Source organism: Sesamum indicum, linkage group LG6 (assembly GCF_000512975.1).
Source record: "Sesamum indicum cultivar Zhongzhi No. 13 linkage group LG6, S_indicum_v1.0, whole genome shotgun sequence".
Classification (NCBI taxonomy): Eukaryota; Viridiplantae; Streptophyta; class Magnoliopsida; order Lamiales; family Pedaliaceae; genus Sesamum; species Sesamum indicum.
The window spans coordinates 3,351,151-3,372,139 of NC_026150.1; the positions used below are offsets into that span (position 1 = coordinate 3,351,151).

The window sequence follows — 20,989 nt, forward strand, 5'->3', positions numbered from 1 at the left end:
CAATGTTATCCAACTCCAATTCGAGTAGGATTGACTGGTGGACTTGCCTGTATTTTATAGCTTGAAGCCGATACTGCAACTCCGGACCTCTCTTTCACTTTGAAGGAATAACCTTGGAGATTTGTACCTTATGCTTCTTTGTTACCAGATATCCTTGACCCTTTGCCCCCTTTTGACTTCTGCTCATGACTATTGTCACTTTTAGAAAGTGGAGGAATTTCAAATATGAGACGGAGGAGACCTGCAATTGCCTTTTGCTGCCATTGTTCACTATTCTCACAAAATATGGACGCCTTTTTCATACATTGTTGGCTCATCCTTTTGGTTTGACACGTTTGCTGTTTAAGAATCATTATGGAATGTCTTGTGTAAAATATCAATGCAGGTTGACTATGAGATGGCACTGGAATATGCAACACAGACTGGTGTAAATGAGGAACCCAGAGAAGACATATACATTCCACCACTGCAAGCTGAATATAATTTCACTGAGTTTCACAGCCCCGTGTTCGTCTTCAGGCTTGTCCATTAGGTATTATCAGACATTTGAACTATTATTTTGCCATCGCTTTGTTTCATACACGATGAAAGATAGGAGGGCCGAGAGGAGAATATGCGAATGCATTACCAGTTTAAAAGGATATTCGTCTTACATCAACAGGAGGTCCAATACTGTATTTGCCCAGCTTGTTTTCCGTCTTTATATTTCGGGCAATGAAATTCTGCCCAGTCCACGATCACACTTGTCTCTATATGATTGGAGGACGGTGAAAATGCCCATGAATTGTACATTGCTAGTCCTATTCCTTGATTTTAGTTTGACAAAGAAGTTGATATAGCTACTGAAAGTCGCAATATTAACAAGGTGTGTAATTGTACTTGTTTATCCTTTGGGTATAGAAAACCTCCGAGCTTTTTTCCATGGAACGATCAAGTTTATGCTCTCTTTTCTGATTCTGAAGGCTTGAAACTCTCGATGTAATACTCATATACCATATGCTAGAAGTAAATCTTGGAAGAATGTTCTGACTTTCCTGTAGCTTTTCAGGTTCATCACTCTCCCCTGTTCAAATATTTAGGTTAATGCGAGGTAAAATCGACGACAACCCTTCAACTGTACACTATAAATGTCGGAAAGAGATTTTCTTTGACACGTCTACTTGCTTTTGAACTCAAAACCTCCAATAAATAATTGAGCCAAATATGCAGAGCTGTCCGGCAATTCGGTAGAAAGATTGGTCCTGTTGTGTTCACATTTGATGTTCCAAGGTATAACGATAATAGATTGTTTGGAATAAAAATAATGTCATATATACTATTAAGTAGTAACTTTTTTACTTAATAAAAATTTAAATATTTTATTTTCTTCATTGCAATTTAGAAAGGGTTCATGCGACGCTCACAGTTACATGTACTATTTTCAACTAATTAAATAACTTACAAAAACCAAGAAAGAAGCTAAACTGGACTAACTAGTGTGAAAGAAACGTTACAAAGTCTGAGACCAAGATCCGAGGCTCCCACTCCATCATCAACCGATCAATGGAGCAGACGCCGCCGCAGATAGCCATTATTGGCGCCGGCATCTTTGTCCGCAATACTTACATTCCCAGATTAGCTGAAATCTCCAACTTGTTAGTTCTAAGAGCCATTTGGAGCCGCTCTGAGGCAATCATTCCATCTCGTGTCTTTCTTTTTATTATTCACCTGCTTTCTTCATTTTCTTTTTGTTGAAATTCGAATCTGGGTCGCTGGGAAATGCTGTTCTTGCGTCTGATTTTATCTTTTGTTTTTGTGATTATAGATAAAGCTTGCATCTCTTTGTCTGGTTTTCTTGCGTTCGTTGAGAAAATGGTTCTGGGTTGTGTACAAAGTAGTAATGCTTTTCTCTTATTTGCTGTAATTTCTTGGGATTGACAATAGTCGAAGTTCAGGGAATGGTCTTTCTTTTGATTTGTTCTTTCAATGCATATTTTCTGGAATCCTACGTAGATTTAATATTGCCTAAAGTCTATTATGTGTCTGGTTGAGTCGCTCCCTTTTTTTTTGGCTTTTCTGTGTATATGGATATTATGAATACCAGAAGTGGAAGATTGTTCTGTTGTTGTGAGCATGAAGAGAAACAAAATTAACCGCACAGTGTGTCTGTGTAGGAATCAGCCAGAGGTGCTGTTGAGACTGCTAAAAAGTTTTTCCCAAATGTGGAATGTAAGTGGGGAGAGGCAGGACTCGAGGAGATCATTCAAGATGCTTCCATCATTGGTGTGGCTGTGGTCCTTGCAGGGCAGGCTCAGGCAAATTCTCCTCTCTGTTTGTATGTGTGTTTTTGTGCTGTGTAATTCGGACTTGCATGACATCTACACGTTCCATTTTGCATTTAGATTCATTAGAAACTTAAGCCAGATGCCACCATGAAGCATGGACCGGTTCGTGTTGTTCTTAGTCGAGTAGGAAGTGTTGTATTAAAAAGTGTGTTTTGCAAGTAGCTGGCATGCTTTCTTATGAGAAATAACTTATACGCTCTCCACTAAGTTTCAGCGTGAGGTGAAAATGTCTATTTCATTCAAGCAGGAAAAAAAGTGGGTTCTGAGTGGCAGGAACAAACTCATAGTGGTACCAGTTGTAATCCGGTATAGTTCTAAGATATCAAATATATTTGCATTTTGCATGCACTCTGTAACTCACGATTTCACAGCTGGTTTAAAACAGTCCATAGATGATATATGTCTGGTGGTATTGAACAGTGGTACTATCTAAATTCTGTTTTTAAATGCCTTCTGGATTATCATGTGGTGTTGCATGTGTCATATCCCTTTAAGTTTCCTTTTGTAGCTTTGACAGTTGGGATTATATTACTTCAATATCATGGTTGGTAGGTAAGCTGGAGAGACATGGGGATTTCTATATGGTCTTATTGAGTCGACGTCTTTCTAGTTTCCTAAAATAAATAGTCTGATGTTTTTTATGCTACCACAAAACAAAGTTTCATTTTTATTTTGCTCGTTTCTGATCATTACAGCTAAGTTTTGCTGACTGAGATTTCAATACCCAAACATAACATGGGCATTTTGTAAGTTGCAATCTCATGTCTGAGCAAGTGGTGACTTGGTGGCAAAAATCATGAACAAATTTCATCGCTTTTTAGAAACATGTCTTATACCGAAACTTCCTGTGCTTATTTGGCTGGATACTTTAAAGTGCAGCATTGCGTTCTGTATGATACAGATATTTTCTTCAACTATTACTATCATGTGATCTGTGCCATATTTCATAAGAGAACCATTTATTCAGGTGGATATGTCACTGAGGTTGCTGAAGAGTGGAAAACATGTCCTGCAAGGTGATTAGCTATTAGAATTATAAAGAAAATATATATTTCCTGTTAGAAGATTGTGGAGATTTTCTTGAAGTTCATTATACTCATTTTTACCTGACATAACTTCATCAGCTCTAAAATGTGATTTTCAACTGCTTATATGAGGGTTGACTGACAGTATCTTTTATGCATGTCTTGCATGCGTCTTCGCAACTTCTGGTTCTGAAGAGAAACCTGCTGCAGCGTGTAAGTAAGATACTGATTTCCTATATGTGTACCTATTATCTGAGTTTGGAGTGAATGATTGATGTTCAGGAGCTAATTAATTATCTTGATTTTTGTTTTGATATTTTTTTCCTTTCAAAATCTTGCTGATTCCCCTTATTCTTGGGTGACCGTGTTTCTGTTTCTCATTTCTGTTTTAATATCATTTTTTCAATATTACGTCTGATAATTATAATAAATAAAGAACTCAATATGGCAACTTGACTTGTAACAGAATCTGGACCACTTTGGCCTTGTTATTGGCATTTGGCAAATGCATAAGATAACCATTTTTTCTATCAATTCCTGTAATAAATAACAAGAAAAAAGTAAAGATAGTGCTAAAATGTGGTGGGAGTAAACTTATAATTCCCTGGTTTTGCCGAAGTGTTTAAGCATAGTTCACTAATGTATATACCAGCCTTCTATGATAGATAAAGCTTTGAGATATTCTTTGGATCCTTTATACTAAGTGAGAAGCCTTTATTCATATAGTTTGAATCTACATCTAAACATGTGCTTACTAGGATTTGGACCAGAAATTAACAAGTATAAATGCGGGTGTTTTCCTGAGTTCATCTTGGGTAGTCTGCCTCATGTACTAATCCAGTGATCACTTAATTAATGCCTCTCAAGTTGTGTCCTATTGAATCCCAGATGCTCCAGTGAGATGCCAGAACTCTCATTCTTAACAAATAACAATAGTACGAAAACTGTAAAGTTCATAATTCAGAAGAAGTTGTTTCTTGTTTAAGATGTTGAACTATGCACCAATCTCTGTTTCTGTCTTCCGAATGCAAATGATTTTCTTTAAATTCATCTCAATATTCTCATCTGATTTTGATAACATCCTTCCCTTTGTAACTCAAAATCCTGTAACTGCACTTCATAAAATCACATGTCGTAAGATTCTTGATATCTTCACCCCATGCCTCCATATGTGCTAGTGGGTGTGTCTTTGGGAAGATATAATGCTTTTTGAAAATGATTATCAGAAATTGATCACTGGTTTACCAATTCAGCTGGTACTGAGCTGAATGCAGCGATATCAAGCTACAGTTCTTTACAACCCGCTCCAATTTGGGCAGTTGCTGAAAACTATCGTTTTGAACCTGCCTTTGTGGAGGTACCTCACTTTTGTGGTCTTTGCTGACTATATATAATTATATGTTGACGTCATAAGTAGATGAAGAACTCTGGATCTTACAGGGCAAAAAACTGATGGCTGAAATTGGAGACGTTATTAATATCCATGTCATTATTGAAGGATCAATGAATAGCTCAAATCCATACTTTTCAAGTTCTTGGAGACGCGACTTTGTTGTAAGTATTACTGCGTAAAATTAATCCCAGCTAGCTGGTTTCTGGCAACTCATCAGGATCTGTTGATGAGTATTTTTCGCACATCAACCAACTTTGTTTACAAAATTTCAAATTCACATTGTTCTTGTTTCATCTGCATACCAGTGCTTTTCTTTAGTGCCAGATTATCTTGCTTATTAAGTCAACACTGTAATGCAATATGTTCCTATATGTTTGTTAAGCCCCAGAAGAATGCTACTTTTATGATACCGATCTGTTTCCAGACAACTTTTTTATATTGTCTGAAGTCACTTTCTTTCTTATCTATTGGCTGAAAATTGATCCTATATTGTTTTGAACTGAAATGTTTCCTGCTTTGGCAGGGGGGTTTCATTCTAGATATGGGTGTGCATTTCATTTCTGGGTTAAGAATGGTGAGTTAACCTTCCACTTTTTGCATCCAAATGATTCTTTACACTGAAACAAATTTATATGCATGAAAACCATATAATAGTTTAAGAGCTAGAAATTCTCATCTTCTGCTATTCTCTAATGGCTGAAATAATGAACTCGAATAAGAAGCTACCTAATGAAAGAGTTGGATAAAGATCTATTGGAGAACCTCATTATCTCAGTACTGTTAAAAACTTATTAGAATTATTTTCCTAACTTAGTAATGTAAACCTGTATACTTGCAATATGGACTAAAATTTAACAAATTGCTGTATAACTCTGAACATGACTTTCAACTGGGATGTTTTCTTATTCACATGCCGGTGACCATGTCTATAGCTTTGACAATCTCTCTCTTGCATATGGAAAGCTGGTTGGGTGTGAAATAACTTCGGTTTCAGCTATTACCTCTCATGTTGATACAACTTTGCCTGCCCCTGATCATATCTCCTCAACAATGTAAGAAATTTTGATGCATTTACTGATCTACGAGCAGTTTAAACTTTTGACTGTTGAAATTTAGCATTTTTTCATGTTGCTTTTGTTTTTTCCATTTTCATCTAGTCAACTGGAGGATGGGAGTTCTGGAGTTTTTGTGATGGTTGTATCATCTAGATCTCCAAAGGTATTATGTAAATCGTCACCACTGTCCTAACAATGCCGTCTATCTGATAATATGAACTTGAGGCTGGAAAACTTACAACAGTTTCACTGTTTGACTCATAGGTGCTGTGGCGAATTGTGGGCTTGAAGGGGACGTTACAAGTTGAGCGAGGATCCAAGGATGGGAAGCATGGATACACAGTAAATGCTTTTCACTTTTCTGATCTCCTACTCTCAGTTGAGCTATTCGATATATACTTATCTTTTATGTTGAACTTGATACGATTATAGGTTGTTCTTTTTACGGCTGATGGCCAAAACAAAAGCTGGTTTTACCCATTCAGCGGCGTGACTGAGGAGCTTAAAACTTTCTTGTCAGATATTTCACAGGCGAACCTAAAGGTAATGCAGAATTGTGGAATGACACGACTGGCTCTCTCTTTTGTTTGCCTTTGTTTCTATATACAGATGATCTATGTTTTCTATAAAACACAGAACTAAAGATGTAAGTAAGTTAATTAGGCTGCTGGTTTCTGTTGGTTCATACGACTCTGTATTTCTTGTTTCTCAAAACCTCCCTTCTTTGGTATTGACACTTTTTTATTGCGTCTCCTAGATCTTTTAGTACTATTATTATATAATCTCTAGATTAGAACTATTCACCAAAAACTTTCTTCCCCTCTGCAGAAGGACGGCAGCCACCAGGTCGAGCCTCGCATTTCTTTCCTTGAAGGCGCCCGAGACGTTGCTGTTTTGGATGCAATGCTTGAATCTGGGAAGAGGCAAGGCGTGGCTGTCCAAGTAAAAAAGTTTTAGCTTCCGTTTTTAGCAAGAGACATGTGCAATTCATGAGGTATTCCAGAATTAACTGGCTTTTGTTTCCGATAGTAGAACTATTAAAACAACTTCATTCACATTTAAATTTTACTTCTTTTCTCACTTTAACCTGATCAAGCAGCATCTCCATGATACATTGAATATATGCAATTTGAAAAACCCTGTATCAGGATGTCTGTATCTTTACTTGCAAGGGAGAAGGCAACGTTTGAGCTTATGTCTCTCATTTTCATATAGTGTGGGATGACAGTACCCTCATAATTACATTCTTAGTCACTTTACTATGTTCTTGTCTGCAACCTCTCCCGCATTGATTGCCAATAGCAGTCCACCTAATCAAAACAAATTTCGTTCAGAAGAAGATAAGAAGATAGCAAGTTGGCTGAAGGAAAATGACTTGGTTTCTTGACTAATCTCAACTAACCCTATTTCTTTCTCATTATTTTGTGTGAATTGTCATTAGAAAATGATACAGACCATATTTATGGAGATGAGAACAGCACGCCATTGATTGAGTCAACTAGTTGGTTTTGGACCCATGAGACCTCCCATTCATCAAAACCATACACTCAAAATCTTGATTATGCATTTACTTCAGTAAATTTCAGTTCTTGATCTAGGTTTATTAGATCTTTATATGTACTTTCGGGGTCTTATATCGAGCTACTGTCTTCTTGATACCTGCAAATTATGTTAACAAGATTAATGTACGGATCTATTTGTTTAATCGACACAATTATTAGGTATAATTATCAAGGTAAAATTGCACTCTTGATCCCGTAAAAGAGGAGGTGCGACACTTTTGGTCCCGCACTTTGCAGGGTAAACTTTTTAATCCTACAGGATTTAAAAACGTTGCAAATGTGGTTTTAATGCCTAACAGATTTCGTCCTACAGGATTAATGCATGGGGCCACTATAATTATTTATCAAAAATCAGCATGACATGAAGATTAGATTTAAGACACAGATCAGTGTACCTTACACATATGTTTACATCATCTGATTAAAATAGTCTGCATAATGCAAGCAGCATTCTTAAACACTGGTGAGAGATTAATTTCTCAAGTGCCAATTTCAGATTGTATTTATTTTCGAACAGGAATTCCGGATGTTATTTGCTGCTCGTGAATTGCGACAAGGCTGCTCAATAAAGATAATTCGACATTTCATATGTTTTTTTATACGACCAAAATGTGAATAAACATGCATGGAGGGATGATCTACTTTCCATTAATTATGCCATTGCTAAAATGTATAAACTCATTAAATTTCTAAAAATAATTGAATGCAATAAATAAAAGAGTAAATTGATAAATAAGTATTTGAATTCTTTCAAAAAACTAAAATATTTGGGTATGTATTTGTAAGTTTTAACACAAGTAGTGGGATGTTCTACACCCGATTTTGTTTCAGTTTTTGAAATAGTAATAAAAGTAACAACATATTTGTTTATATATATTTTCATTGAAAATGTTTTAATGTCATTCTCATCTCAATCTGATGGGAAATGCAGTTTGAATTTACCAAATGCACACATGTGGATTTGACGTCTTCGATAGTTTCAAATTATTTTTTTTAAATACAAAATACAATTCATTATACTATTTTAAGATTACATTCTAATTTATAAGCTGATCAAATGCATCACTAATTCCAAATCAAGGGATGCATTAGAAAAAAAAAAAAAGGAACAATGAAACATAACAATTAAATCATAGCATACGTGAACTGAAAATTACAAAATTTCAACTTTATCACTTGAATAAGATCTTATTAATCGGATCATTTCAATTCTGATGGTCGTTGTAGGTGTGTCTAACCTAGTTATCCACACATCAACTACGGCATCGTACTAATTAGGCATCCATCAGTTTATTACCATCAAATGATCTCTCTAACGTTTGATTTCTCTCTATGCTAGAAGATCAGTTATTTTGATTTAAATGGTCTTTCTATTTTTATTCCTATGTTCTTCAGCCCAATTCATATGTGAAGAACAACAATTCGAGGCCTCGAAGTTATTACTTCTAACTGCTTTGAGTTTCATATATAAAATATAAAAAAGGAAAAAAGAGTTTGAGAAAGAGTCAATGGAAAAGCAGAGAAGCAACAGAGGTCATTGCATGTGGGGTTTGTTTCCTATGACAAACGAAATCTGTATGGTGTAAGGAAAACAAACATTAGGTTTTATCCTGTCAGGATTTCTGCATATTGTAAAGATTCATCCAATCACACCCTGTCAGGATTTCTAACATAATGTTTTCAGAGACCAACTCTTTACAATAAAAGTCTTGATATCTTTCCTAGTGATGCAAGTTTTCACAGTTTTCCAAGATAGTTGTAGCAACTCTGAACTACTAAGCACTAACCCCCCACCCCCCCTCAGTTGTTTTGCTCCAAGAACCCGAATTCTGGTTTGAACTGGTATTCTTGCATCTGTTTGGCATTTGCAAGAGTCCTGTAGAGATAAGAAAATGCAGAAGTTTCCAGTACCCGAAGAGTTTGCTCTGAAGCAGACAGCTCCTAAGATTGCTGGTTCAGGGGTGATAATTGGTGGTGATAAGGTGGTTTGTGCCTATGACCTCGTTGAGCAGATGGAGTATTTCTATGTCCGGGTTGTGCGAGCGAAGGAACTGCCAGGTAAGGATGTTACGGGTACCTGTGATCCTTATGTCGAAGTCAAGCTTGGTAACTACAAGGGTGTCACAAAGCATTTCGAGAAGAAGTCCAATCCGGAATGGAATCTTGTATTTGCTTTTGCACAGGAGCAGCTCCAGGCTTCACACGTTGAGGTGGTGGTGAAGGATAAGGATGTCGTCCTGGATGATTTCGCTGGCAGAGTTTCATTTGATCTTGTCGATATTCCTAGACGTGTTCCGCCTGATAGCCCCCTGGCGCCACAGTGGTACAAGCTGGAAGATAAGAAAGGTGAAAAGCTCAAGAAGGGGGAGATCATGCTTGCTCTCTGGAAAGGAACTCAGGCCGATGAGGCGTTTTCTGATGCCTGGCATTCTGATGCAGCAGCCGTTGGCAGCGAGGGTGTTTCCAAAATCCGAGGGAAGGTGTACCTTTCGCCGAGGCTTTGGTATCTTAGAGTTAATGTAATTCAGTGCCAGGACTTGCTTCCTAGCGATAAAAGTAGACCACCTGAAGTCTGTGTGAAGGTGGTTCTTGGCAATCAGGCTTTGAAAACGAAAGTTTCTTCAGTGAAAAGCGTGAATCCCTCCTGGAATGAGGACTTAGTTTTTGTAGCTGCGGAACCATTTGAAGATCCATTAGTCATAACTGTGGAGGATAGAATAGCGCCAAACAAAGACGAGATCTTGGGACGATGTGTGATGTTATTGAACTCGGTCTCGAGGCGGCTGGACAACAAGCCTGTACCGGCTAAGTGGCATAATCTTGAGAAACATCCACTTGTGGAGGGACAGAAGAAGGAGGCTAAATTTTCAAGCAAGATTCATCTCAGGATCAGCTTGGATGGTGGTTATCATGTATTGGATGAGTCCACTTATTATAGCAGTGACTACAGACCTAGTTCAAAGCTGCTCTGGAAGTCGAGTATTGGGCTTCTTGAGCTGGGAATAATAAGTTCCACGGGGCTGTCACTGATGAAATCGAAAGATGGCCGGGGAACCACTGATGCCTATTGTGTGGCAAAGTACGGTCCCAAATGGGTACGAACGAGGACCATCATTGACAGCGTTTCTCCAAAGTGGAACGAGCAGTATACCTGGGAAGTATTTGATCCTTGTACTGTGATCACAATTGGGGTGTTTGACAATGGCCATCTACAAGGGGGAGTGGACACCAGCATTGGAAAGGTAAGAATCAGGCTATCGACACTTGAAACTGACCGTGTCTACACACACTCGTATCCTCTAATTGCACTGAAACCTTCTGGGGTGAAAAAGATGGGTGAAGTTCAGTTGGCTGTGAGGTTCTCGTGCACATCATATCTCAATATGCTGCAGAAGTACACTCATCCATTACTGCCCAAAATGCATTACGTTCATCCGTTATCTGTGATTCAGCTCGACGTGTTGAGGTATCAGGCTATTCAAATAGTCTCAGCAAGGCTGGGAAGGGCAGAACCGCCGTTAAAGAAAGAGGCAATAGAATACATGCTCGTCGTTGGTTCCCATATCTGGAGTGTAAGAAAGGCTAAAGCCAACTTTGTGAGAATAATGAACGTGATGAGTGGGGTGGTTGCCGTTGCAAAATGGTTTGATCAGATATGCCAGTGGAAGAATCCCCTCACAACCATTCTCATTCACATTCTCTTTGTGATACTAATCCTCTACCCTGAACTGATTTTCCCCACTCTATTCCTCTACCTGTTCTTTATTGGCATTTGGAACTACAGATGGAAACCAAGGCACCCTCCCCACATGGACATTCGACTCTCACATGCTGACGCCGTTGGTCCTGATGAACTAGATGAAGAATTTGATACGTTCCCAACTTCCAAGTCATCCGACGTTGTGAGGATGAGATACGATCGGCTGAGAAGTATAGGGGGACGGATCCAAACCGTGATCGGTGACCTGGCCATGCAGGGGGAGAGGTTTCAGTCTCTTTTGAGCTGGAGAGATCCAAGAGCATCAGCTTTGTTCATCGCCTTCTGCCTGTCTGCTGCCTCTGTGCTATACATCACGCCATTTCAAATCGTGATACTGTTGATGGGGTTGTACGTATTAAGGCATCCTAAGCTACGGAGCAAGGTTCCGCCCCCATCGACTAACTTCTTCAAGAGATTGCCTGCAAGATCAGATCTTATGCTGTAAGAAGTGCAGCTCTAGTGCTGCTCATGCATTGTTTACATATCGCAGTTGGTTATTGATCAGCATTTGTAGCAAGAAGGTACTAACTTCCACTCATAACTCCATGAGTTTAACTATGGTATATGTGCTTCTGGCAATTCCATCTTAAGCGTTTAAATCAAATAATGACATAGAACAAGAGGTGCGGCTGCATTTTGAGAGCCTTTGAATCGACAAAAGTCCAAATCGTGGCTCAAGGAGTTATAGGAAAATCTATCATCATCTCCTTTCTCTATTTTTTTTCCCAACATATTTTAATTCGTAATTTCCGTTTGGACCTCATATACCCTGTTTTAATCTATTTGTTTTAAATACATACAAATTCCATGCTGGGAATTCATAAAAAACATATTGAGTTCTTTGAGAGTTGGATACCAATTCTTCAATTACTTTTATCATATTTCAGGTCTAAGCATATTCCAGTTGTGTGCGTTGAAGCCTATAATATGATTATGCAAACCTTAGAAAAAATTATTTCTTAAACCTGCCACGTGTTCGATTCTTGTACATAATAATTTATTATATATGTTTATATGTATATCTATTCTATACTATATAAAAAGAAAAAGTATTTTTTTTCACAAACAGCATTTATGACACCGCAACATTAAGTTTAATACCCTTAATTGATTTTCTTTTTTTTTTATTTGTTGCTTTCTTTCTTTCTGTTTTTTTTTTTAAAAAAAATATGATATATTAGTTTATATATATATATTTTTATTCATAATAAATTGTAAAAATATAAAATATTATTTATTATATACATATAAAAACCACGTGGTACGACGGCTACTATATATAAAGAATATTAGAGAAATGGGTGAGTTTGGTAGAATGTCTGGGTCAGGCCATAACTCCTTTCAATTTAAGTATAAAGAGAAAAAGGCATGATATCTTCATCTGCCTTCATTTGTCTATAACAAAACAATAAATCTGATAATCAAGCCAAGTTAAGAATAAAGCCTAAGAAACGGTGAACCTTAGGAGAGATATTTCTTTTAGGGATAATTACGCTTATATTTCCTAATTTATAATTTATTTATATAAATTATTCATAATTTTTAAAAATTTATGAATACACCCACAAAAAATATCAAAATTATTTACATAAATCATCCTTACTTTTTAAAAAATTATACATACATCCTAAAAACGTCAACATCTTTGCAAAAACTATCCGTATTTTTTTACTGCAGAGCTGGTTTTTATTATTACGCAAAAATGAAAATGATTTGTGTAAATAGAATATAGTTAATGGTGTAAATATAATTATCTCTATTTTTTAATTTCATCTCCTCTCGTTAAATTATTTTTATTTCAATATACGTCTGTTTATATTTGGGGTAAAATGCAATTTACTCCCTTGTGTTTTTAAAAATGTCTAAAAAATCTTCTTTTCTTGTCAAACACTAAAAACTCCTCCTGTGATATTTAAAAAATAACAAACAACCCTCTCGGATTCGGAGGTGCATTACACGCGCCGTTTTCTTTTCTTTTCTTTTTTTTTTTAATTTTATTATTTTAAATGACATTTTTATCCATAGTTTTTTTGTCATTAGATGTTATTTGATATAAATGAATAGTTCAGATCTTACCAATGTTATTCAAACTATAATTATATTTTAAATGTATTTATATATATATTTAATATATGTACTTATATATGTTTAAAATAGATATTTATTTATATATATTTTATATATATACAGAGAGAGAGAGAAGCGCCGGCGCGGCAAGGGGTGGGAGGGGAGGGCAGGAGGAGCCAGATTGGAAGGAAGGAGGAGGAGGAGGAGGACGGCGCGGCCACGAGCGAGGGACGGACAACGATGGGGCGTGGAGGATGCGGACAGCGGCGGCCAGGCGTCAGTTGCTGTGAGGAGGACGGCAGCGATGAGGGCGACGACGGCGACAGTGAGGAGGCGGAGTTGGGTGGGGTGGGAGGGTGATGGTGGGTTGGAGAATATGATATATACATTTATTTTTAATATATTTAAATATTTTATTCATATTTAATAAATAAAAATATAATAAATATTTGCACATTGAATCTTGACGTTAATTTAATTTAAAAAAATCTGAACCATTAAATATGTGTTGAATTTGGACTTTTGATTTAAAAATTAATAAAATTAAGCCGTTGATATATATTTTGAAAATTTTAATAGTTAGATGTATAACAGAATTTTTATTAGTTTTTTTATTTTTTACGGGATGTATTTTGAACATTTTCAATAACGCAAGGTGAATTGTATTTTATCCTAAAAATAAACACATTAAATCACTATTCTATAATCATTATGTTTTGGGTAAATTATATTGATATCCTTTTAAGAATAGACCTCTTTGTAAAATTATAATTATGTCGTTTGAGGTTTTAGTTGTAATTATAATTACATCCTCTATTCAGTGACAAAAGTTTACACAAATCCTCTTTGACGTACATTATACTAATAGTACCCTCGTAGGGTGCACTTGTAATTTTATAAATGCATAAAATATTTGTGTATTTGAAGGGGTATTAATATAATTTATCCTTTTTTTTTCTATTTACTTAATATTTTTTACACGTTACATCAATTATGATTAGTATATTTTTTTTATCTCTCATTCGATGACATACTAAAAAAAAAATCTTATATGAACAAAACTCAACTTTTGCTTTTCTTTATCACACTAAAATAATATTAGACGAAATTACAAGCAATCCCTCCTTAAATAATATTTCTTATTGTAATTAATACGTTATTGCTTCCGTCTTGTGAAGGATGTTTTCATTTTTTTTTCAATAAATAATTAATTAATTTGAATTGTCGGTTATACCCTTTTTTTAAATGTAATTTATAAATTGTAAATATGGCAAGTTATGAATTAATTAAATTCTATAACTGATGAGGACTTTAGCCTTCATCTTAATGTAATTATACAATTGTAATACAATTTTAAACTTGTTGAATTTATAGAGAAGGGCCATTCGGCTACGAACCAGAAAAAAAAGAAAACAAAGGGAATTTCATATTTTTGGTCCCATATATCAGGGTCTTTTTTAATTTAATTTTATTTAGGGTACTTTTGGTTCTAGTGAGAGGAAAGGAAAAGTAAAAAGGGGACGAGAAATAAAAAGACGTGGGAAAGGGAAAGAATAATGATTTTTCTTTAAATTGTTTGATATGATTGGAAGAAAGGTAAATATCAAATATTTCTTTCTGTTTGGTACAAGGAAAATAGATTGAAAAGAAAAAATTAATTTTTGTAATTTTACTAATTAACCCTTTCCTTTTATTTTGCATTAGAAAATAAAAAAGTTAATATTGTACTAAAATAAATTTAGTACATAAAAAATTTAAAAATCTTATCAATAAAAATATTCATAAAACAATCCATCAAATTAGAGCAAAAAATATCTTTTATTAATAAAAATATTCATCAGAATGAGTGTTGTTCGTTTATTCTAAACTATTCAATTTAAATAAAATATAAATTACTGCCAATCCTCAAATAAAGAAATTAAATTCAAACATCAGTATTTTTATTGATAATTTACTTTTTTTTAAAGATTATATATTGGTGTTATTAGCAATGATAAATAAATTGGAGAAAAATTATATATATGGGTAATAGAGTAATAAATAATAAATATATACTTTTTATTTTTTTGGCCTTATATGTTCACTTTTCCTCTCATTTTTAGACGGAAAGAAAATTTGATTTTGAAAGGGTTTCATATACATTACTTCATTTCCATCTATTTTTTTCTAACCAAACACCACACCTACTCTTATACATCCATTTTTAATTTTACTTCTCTTATATACTCACTTTTAATCCCAGCCAAACAAATTTTTAATGTGATTTTCGCACATTATGTCCCATAAGTTGAAATATTTTTCAATTTTAGTCTCTACGTGCATTTTTCGTTTAATATTTAAGGGAGCTGTTAACATCCTCACGTGCATTTCCAATATTTTCTATTAATTATTGAACGAAAAATATATGTGGAGACTAAAATACAAATCCTAACATATGGGGATGAGAAATGCATACCCCTCAAAAAAAAAAAAAAAAATTGACCTGATTCTGTTGAGAAAAGTCAGAGCAGACAATTATTATATATAGCATGGATTTTGCACCCACTCAAAAAAGTTGCAGATTGCTAATGATGATTGATCTTATTATGTAAACTGGAAAATTCAGATGATGTCAGATAACTAATTATATATGCTGAAATATAAATTTTTTTATTTGAGAAAATATTCATTCGACAATCAAATGTATGTAAAAATGAGTTTAGCTAACCCCCCCCCATATATATATATGTACGTATATAATCAATGAGTTCTGCTCTAGTAAGGAAATAGAATTAATGTGACAAATTCCTTGGGGCAAATTTGTCATTCTGGTTTTCTATAGAATGGGATACAGTAGAAATGAACATTGATCCGGGTCGCGGGATTCGAAGTATTTTGGTCTTTTTAACATAATTACTTATATATCCCCATCAAACATGATGTTGACAGCAGACAGGCCAAAAACATAAGTTCAATGGAGGAAAACGGACATGTCATTCCCACAGTAAATCTTGTTGCAAAGGAACAGCAGCCTGTAGGGATATGGTGAAATTTTCAATACTTTGTTATCCTGTGAACTGTTTTTCCAATGTCTGGGTTTAAGGGCATTGTAGTAAAACTGAATAAAAAAAAGCAGGAAATGAACCAGAGCTAACATTTGACAAGTGAAAGATTATTACAAAGAGGGGCGACTGTAACATTTTAGTGAAGTATAGGTTTCCAACCTCGTTGGGTTTAAATTCTTCAGTAGTGAACCCCAGGAAACTTAAACCTTAGCTACTGTAAATGAATCGTGCGTTGCGAGAACTCTTAGTACAATTAATGTTACAGAATCAATAATAGAAAAATAATAATAGATATAACGACAAAATAATATTTTAACAATAACTTAAGAACAAGAGCAGAATAAAAGGTAAATGGCTCAGGGATTTAGATTCTATAGAATATAAAGGTAAAAGGTAATTTCCCAAACTATTGAGAATTTATGTGTAATTACATCAAATCTCATGAGAGGAGAGTGTAATTTTTCATTCATTTTATCTTTGTAATTAGGGCAAATTTTAGGGAGTGCCGATGTAATTTAGACTAAAGATGATATGTATCAAATCCATATTCGGTGTTCATACTATTTTCATAAGTATGAGAGGCTTATAATAACTGCTTCTGGTAGGCAAAATATGGAGAAAAAAATACAAGTAATCCTCTTATGATATTGCAAATGAACGAATTATCTTATGTGAAAAAAATCTTTAGCAATTTACTCGTTATATTTTTTAAAATATAATAATTTTTCTCCCTATGTTGTTTAAAATGAAGTCATTTACCTCCCTATCTAAGGAGGTAAAAGTGCTTCATTTTAAAAAATACAGGAAGCTAAATTGCTATTACTTTTCTATAGAGGAATGAATAATTTGCTTATTTGCAATATCACAGGGGAAAGATTACATTAAACTTGCAAAATATGTATCGAATAAAATACCCTCAAACAAATTTATCTTTATATAAAATGACCATCTCATTAATTTTTTTCTCTAAGTAATATCAATTTGTGACAAAAAATGCACACGTGTATACGATGAAATGCGAAACGCGACATAAAAGTGAGTTGCGACAAAAGATATGAGAGAGAGCCCACAGGTATGAAACCGTCAAACACTAAGGTGATCTATCGTTGGGAACGCCCGAGTATAATCCAATATTACTGTCTACTAAAAAGCATATAATTCACTTAACTAGATTCTCCAAGAAAAATAATTTCCCAAGAAGCACAAAGCTGGAATATTTCCTACAAGAAGACAGCACTAACAGTAAAATTCTCGGATGAACCGAGGGAATAAAGACTTTTCTACGACTTACTATAATAAGTTGAACTGTTTGTCACGTACCCTTTTGACTATAAAAGCATCTGCAAGCCGAAAATTCGACATGAGATCAGCATAGTAGGCGGCCACTGGTGGAGTTCCGGTCAGAATTCTTTTTTCTTCCCGCCATTTGGCATCTACGTACACTTGTTGGGGTAGAGGTTTGAACTGGTGCATGCAAACATCAAACACTCACTTTTTGCTCGTATCAGCAGCTTTCGGGTTAGTTAATAAACAATGATTTAGTTGTACTGTGTATAAGAGTGGTTTGTCGGGTGTTTCGTTTCTTGATTCAGCTACGTTAACTTCCAATATGGACTTGTTGTGGTGATGGAATTACAGAGCTGTTGTCTTTCTGGAGACAATATAAGTCAGCTGCAGCAGTGTTCGGTCTACCGTTTGTTCCTCAGAGAGGTATAGTTCTGCTTTCGTTCTTCGTCAAGATTGCCCATGTAAACGTCGAGACACTTGATCCGTGAAGCGATCTTGTCCAAATATGTGACAGTTGTTTCACCTTTGATAGTCTTGTATTCTTCTCAAATATTCCTTAATATTTGGAAACTCTGTTGTTGTTGTCATATATAAAATCTTCTTCAAACTTTCATTGGATCCTGGCAGGGAGCGCGAGGAGGGTGGCTGCTTGAATGGAGCCTGAGAAATCAGTCGAAGATCAGTTCTCAAAGCTACATCCATGCTGGCCAGTGAACACAAGGATCGGAATTTTAGGCGGTGGTCCAAGTGGACTGTCAGCAGCTTATGCGCTGTGTAAGCTCGGTTACAACAACATAACCGTGCTGGAGAAGTATCACACAGTTAGTGGAATGTGTGAATCAGTAGATATCGAAGGTAAATGGAAGGCTGTCTTGTACTAATTTTGAGATGATGTTTTTCTTCAGCAACATTAGAAAACTTAGCGCTGTTTCTTATGTTGTAGGAAAGTTTTATGATCTTGGAGGACAAGTCCTTGCTGCTAGCAGCTCCCCTACTATTTTTCACTTAGCTAAGGAAATGGGGTCTGAACTTGAAGAAATGGATTCCCACAAACTGGCCCTGATTGATAGTCAGACAGGGGAGTATCAGGACATCCAGGTAGCAGATGACTATGTATCAGTAATCTCACTAACACTAGAACTTCAGGTAATTAGTTTCGTCAATGTTTTTATGTTATTAGAAGTTCAATGTCAGACATGTTTCATAGTAGAATTCTATACTCACAGGAGAAGGCTAAGAAATCAGGTCGAATTGGAGTTCATGCTGTGAGTGATTTTGCTTCTGATTTGACACCAAAGTTTCTTGAGGGTCATGGACTTGAAGCTGTTCCTAAATCTGTAGCATATGGATATACTGCTTCTGGATATGGATTTCCCCAGGATATGCCTTATGCCTACATTCATGAGTTCACTCGAACATCTATGGCTGGAAAAATTAGACGTTTTAAAGGCGGATACATGAGTTTTTGGCAGAAAATCAGTGAATCTCTGCCGCTAGAAGTCCTCTGCAACACCGAAGTAGTGGCAATCAGACGCCATCCATCTGGTGTCAGTGTTGATGTCAAACAAAATGACGGAGATTCCAGAAGTCTGGAATTTGATAAAATGATCATATCGGGGGCGTTTCCTTTCAAGTATGGAAAGACATATAGATCACCATCAGTCAACTTAGCAGGTTTGCAGCTCTCACCATTAGCAGTCTTTATGTTGATTTAAGTTGTGTTTGTTAGATGCCCAGAAAACATTTCGTCTATACAGATGCTGAGAATGACATGCTGGATCTTTCTGAGCTCGAAAAGGAGCTTTTCAGTAAAGTGCAAACCATCGATTACTACACGATCGTGTTGAAGATTAAAGGACTGGAACATTTGCCTGTTGGATTTTACTACTTTGCAGAGTTCATGGACGATCCTCAAACGATGGGAAATCCTGTGGCGATGCAGAGATTCTATTCTGATACTGATATCTTCTTGTTCTGGTCATATGGCAACTCAGCTGAAATGAAGGGACCAGAAGTGACACAGCTAGCCATTGATGCAGTCAAAAGAATGGGAGGAGAAGTTGAAAGAATAGTTCTGCAACGGCGGTTCAAGTATTTTCCGCATGTTGAAAGCCAAGGTAGCGTAATTCTGATAAAACTTCTTGCTTTCATCTCAGATATGTAGAAATTTAGTTACTTTATTTCACTTCAATATAGATATCAAGAATGGATTCTACGATAAAGTAGAAATGGAACTTCAGGGTCAGCAGAACACTTACTACATAGGTGGACTCATGGCATTTGAGCTGACAGAGAGGAATTCTTCCTATGCAATGGCGTTGGTTCGCAGGCATTTTGCATGTGACGGTCCATTGCCAAGATTTCCATATGTAAAGGTACTTGGAACTGTCAAGTTTCCAAGATCATTAGATCACAATATACTTTATTTTATCTTGAGTTTAGATTTACTTGGCCAATGTTTCTGCAGAGATTGTTTTTAGTGAAGTCTGAGTGCTTGGATAAGATCCCTCAGAAGCTAGATGAATCTAAGGGAGTAGAGTTCCCGGATCTGTCAAGCCTTGATTGCTATTTGAAACACTGGGGAACTCATAGTATAATCCAAAACAAGATTCTTTATAATTGGATAAATGATGAAGGAGAAGTAGTAAGCCAGCGGACCTTCGGGGAGCTTCATGCTAATGCTGCTTGCATCGCTGAAAAGCTTTTGTCCAGCCGTAAACCAACCTTTAAGCCTGGTGACAGGGTCCTCCTTATTCATGTCCCTGGCCTCGACTTTATTGATGCCTTCTTTGGGTGTTTAAGAGCTAGAGTGCTGCCCGTTCCTGTTCTCCCACCTGATCCACTTCAAAGAGGCGGACAAGCCCTCTTGAAAATTGAGAACATAGCTAAATCATGCAATGCAGTGGCAATTCTTTCAACTGTAGGTTACCACTCAGCTGTTCGAGCAGGATTTGTAAAGAATTTGATACAGTTCTCCAGCAGGAACGGGAAATGCTCTGCTCGGTGGCCTAATCTACCATGGTTACACACAGATTCTTGGATAAAAAAATCCAAAGGATTGCCTGCAGCAAATATGGATTCTAATGTTGTACCCCAGACTGATGAATTGTGTTTCCTTCAATTCACATCAGGGTCGACTGGGGATGCGAAAGGAGTTATGATAACTCATGGTGGACTAATTCATAATGTTAAGCTAATGCGGAGGAGATACAGAAGCACATCAAACACAGTTCTTGTCAGTTGGCTCCCACAGTATCATGACATGGGATTGATTGGTGGGCTTTTCACAGCTTTGGTTAGTGGTGGAACTGCTATACTATTTTCTCCAATGACATTCATCAAGAGCCCTCTGCTATGGCTTGAGACCATCAGCAAGTACAGGGGAACTCACAGTGCTGGCCCCAACTTCTCTTTTGAACTCGTGATACGGAGGTTGGAGCTGGACAAGAATAAAGTTCGGAACTATGATCTT

General features: G+C 36.1%; 3 protein-coding genes across 7 annotated transcripts in view; all 3 read left to right on the plus strand.

Moving 5' to 3' along the window:
- Positions 1-911, plus strand: part of LOC105163545 (DNA topoisomerase 6 subunit B) — an 8,692-nt gene extending 7,781 nt beyond the window's left edge. For all 3 annotated transcript variants that reach the window (XM_020694826.1, XM_011081946.2, XM_011081947.2), the window contains one exon: positions 386-911. In XM_020694826.1, coding sequence (XP_020550485.1) covers positions 386-532 — 147 coding nt within the window. In that variant the 3' untranslated portion in view covers positions 533-911. The remainder of the gene's footprint in view (positions 1-385) is intronic.
- Positions 1,434-8,015, plus strand: LOC105163544. Of its 2 annotated transcripts, XM_011081942.2 has the most exons (13): positions 1,434-1,668; positions 2,154-2,294; positions 3,292-3,340; positions 3,545-3,562; positions 4,603-4,706; positions 4,790-4,903; positions 5,266-5,316; positions 5,706-5,794; positions 5,900-5,960; positions 6,062-6,139; positions 6,230-6,340; positions 6,626-6,791; positions 7,877-8,015. In XM_011081942.2, exons 1-12 carry the CDS (start codon positions 1,543-1,545, stop codon positions 6,752-6,754), a joined length of 1,071 nt encoding a protein of 356 aa, XP_011080244.1. In that variant the 5' UTR covers positions 1,434-1,542; the 3' UTR covers positions 6,755-6,791; positions 7,877-8,015. The 2 variants fall into 2 exon arrangements, with proteins under 2 accessions (XP_011080244.1, XP_011080243.1); XM_011081941.2 differs by lacking the exon at positions 7,877-8,015 and having other exon boundaries at positions 1,435-1,668; positions 6,626-7,059.
- On the plus strand, positions 8,879-13,334 carry LOC105163546 (FT-interacting protein 1-like). 2 transcript variants are annotated; one of them, XR_002287237.1, is made up of 2 exons: positions 8,879-11,640; positions 13,310-13,334. XR_002287237.1 is itself a non-coding variant. In XM_011081948.2 (1 exon), exon 1 carries the CDS (start codon positions 9,252-9,254, stop codon positions 11,562-11,564), a length of 2,313 nt encoding a protein of 770 aa, XP_011080250.1. In that variant the 5' UTR covers positions 8,879-9,251; the 3' UTR covers positions 11,565-11,792. The 2 variants fall into 2 exon arrangements, 1 of the variants encoding a protein (XP_011080250.1); XM_011081948.2 differs by lacking the exon at positions 13,310-13,334 and having other exon boundaries at positions 8,879-11,792.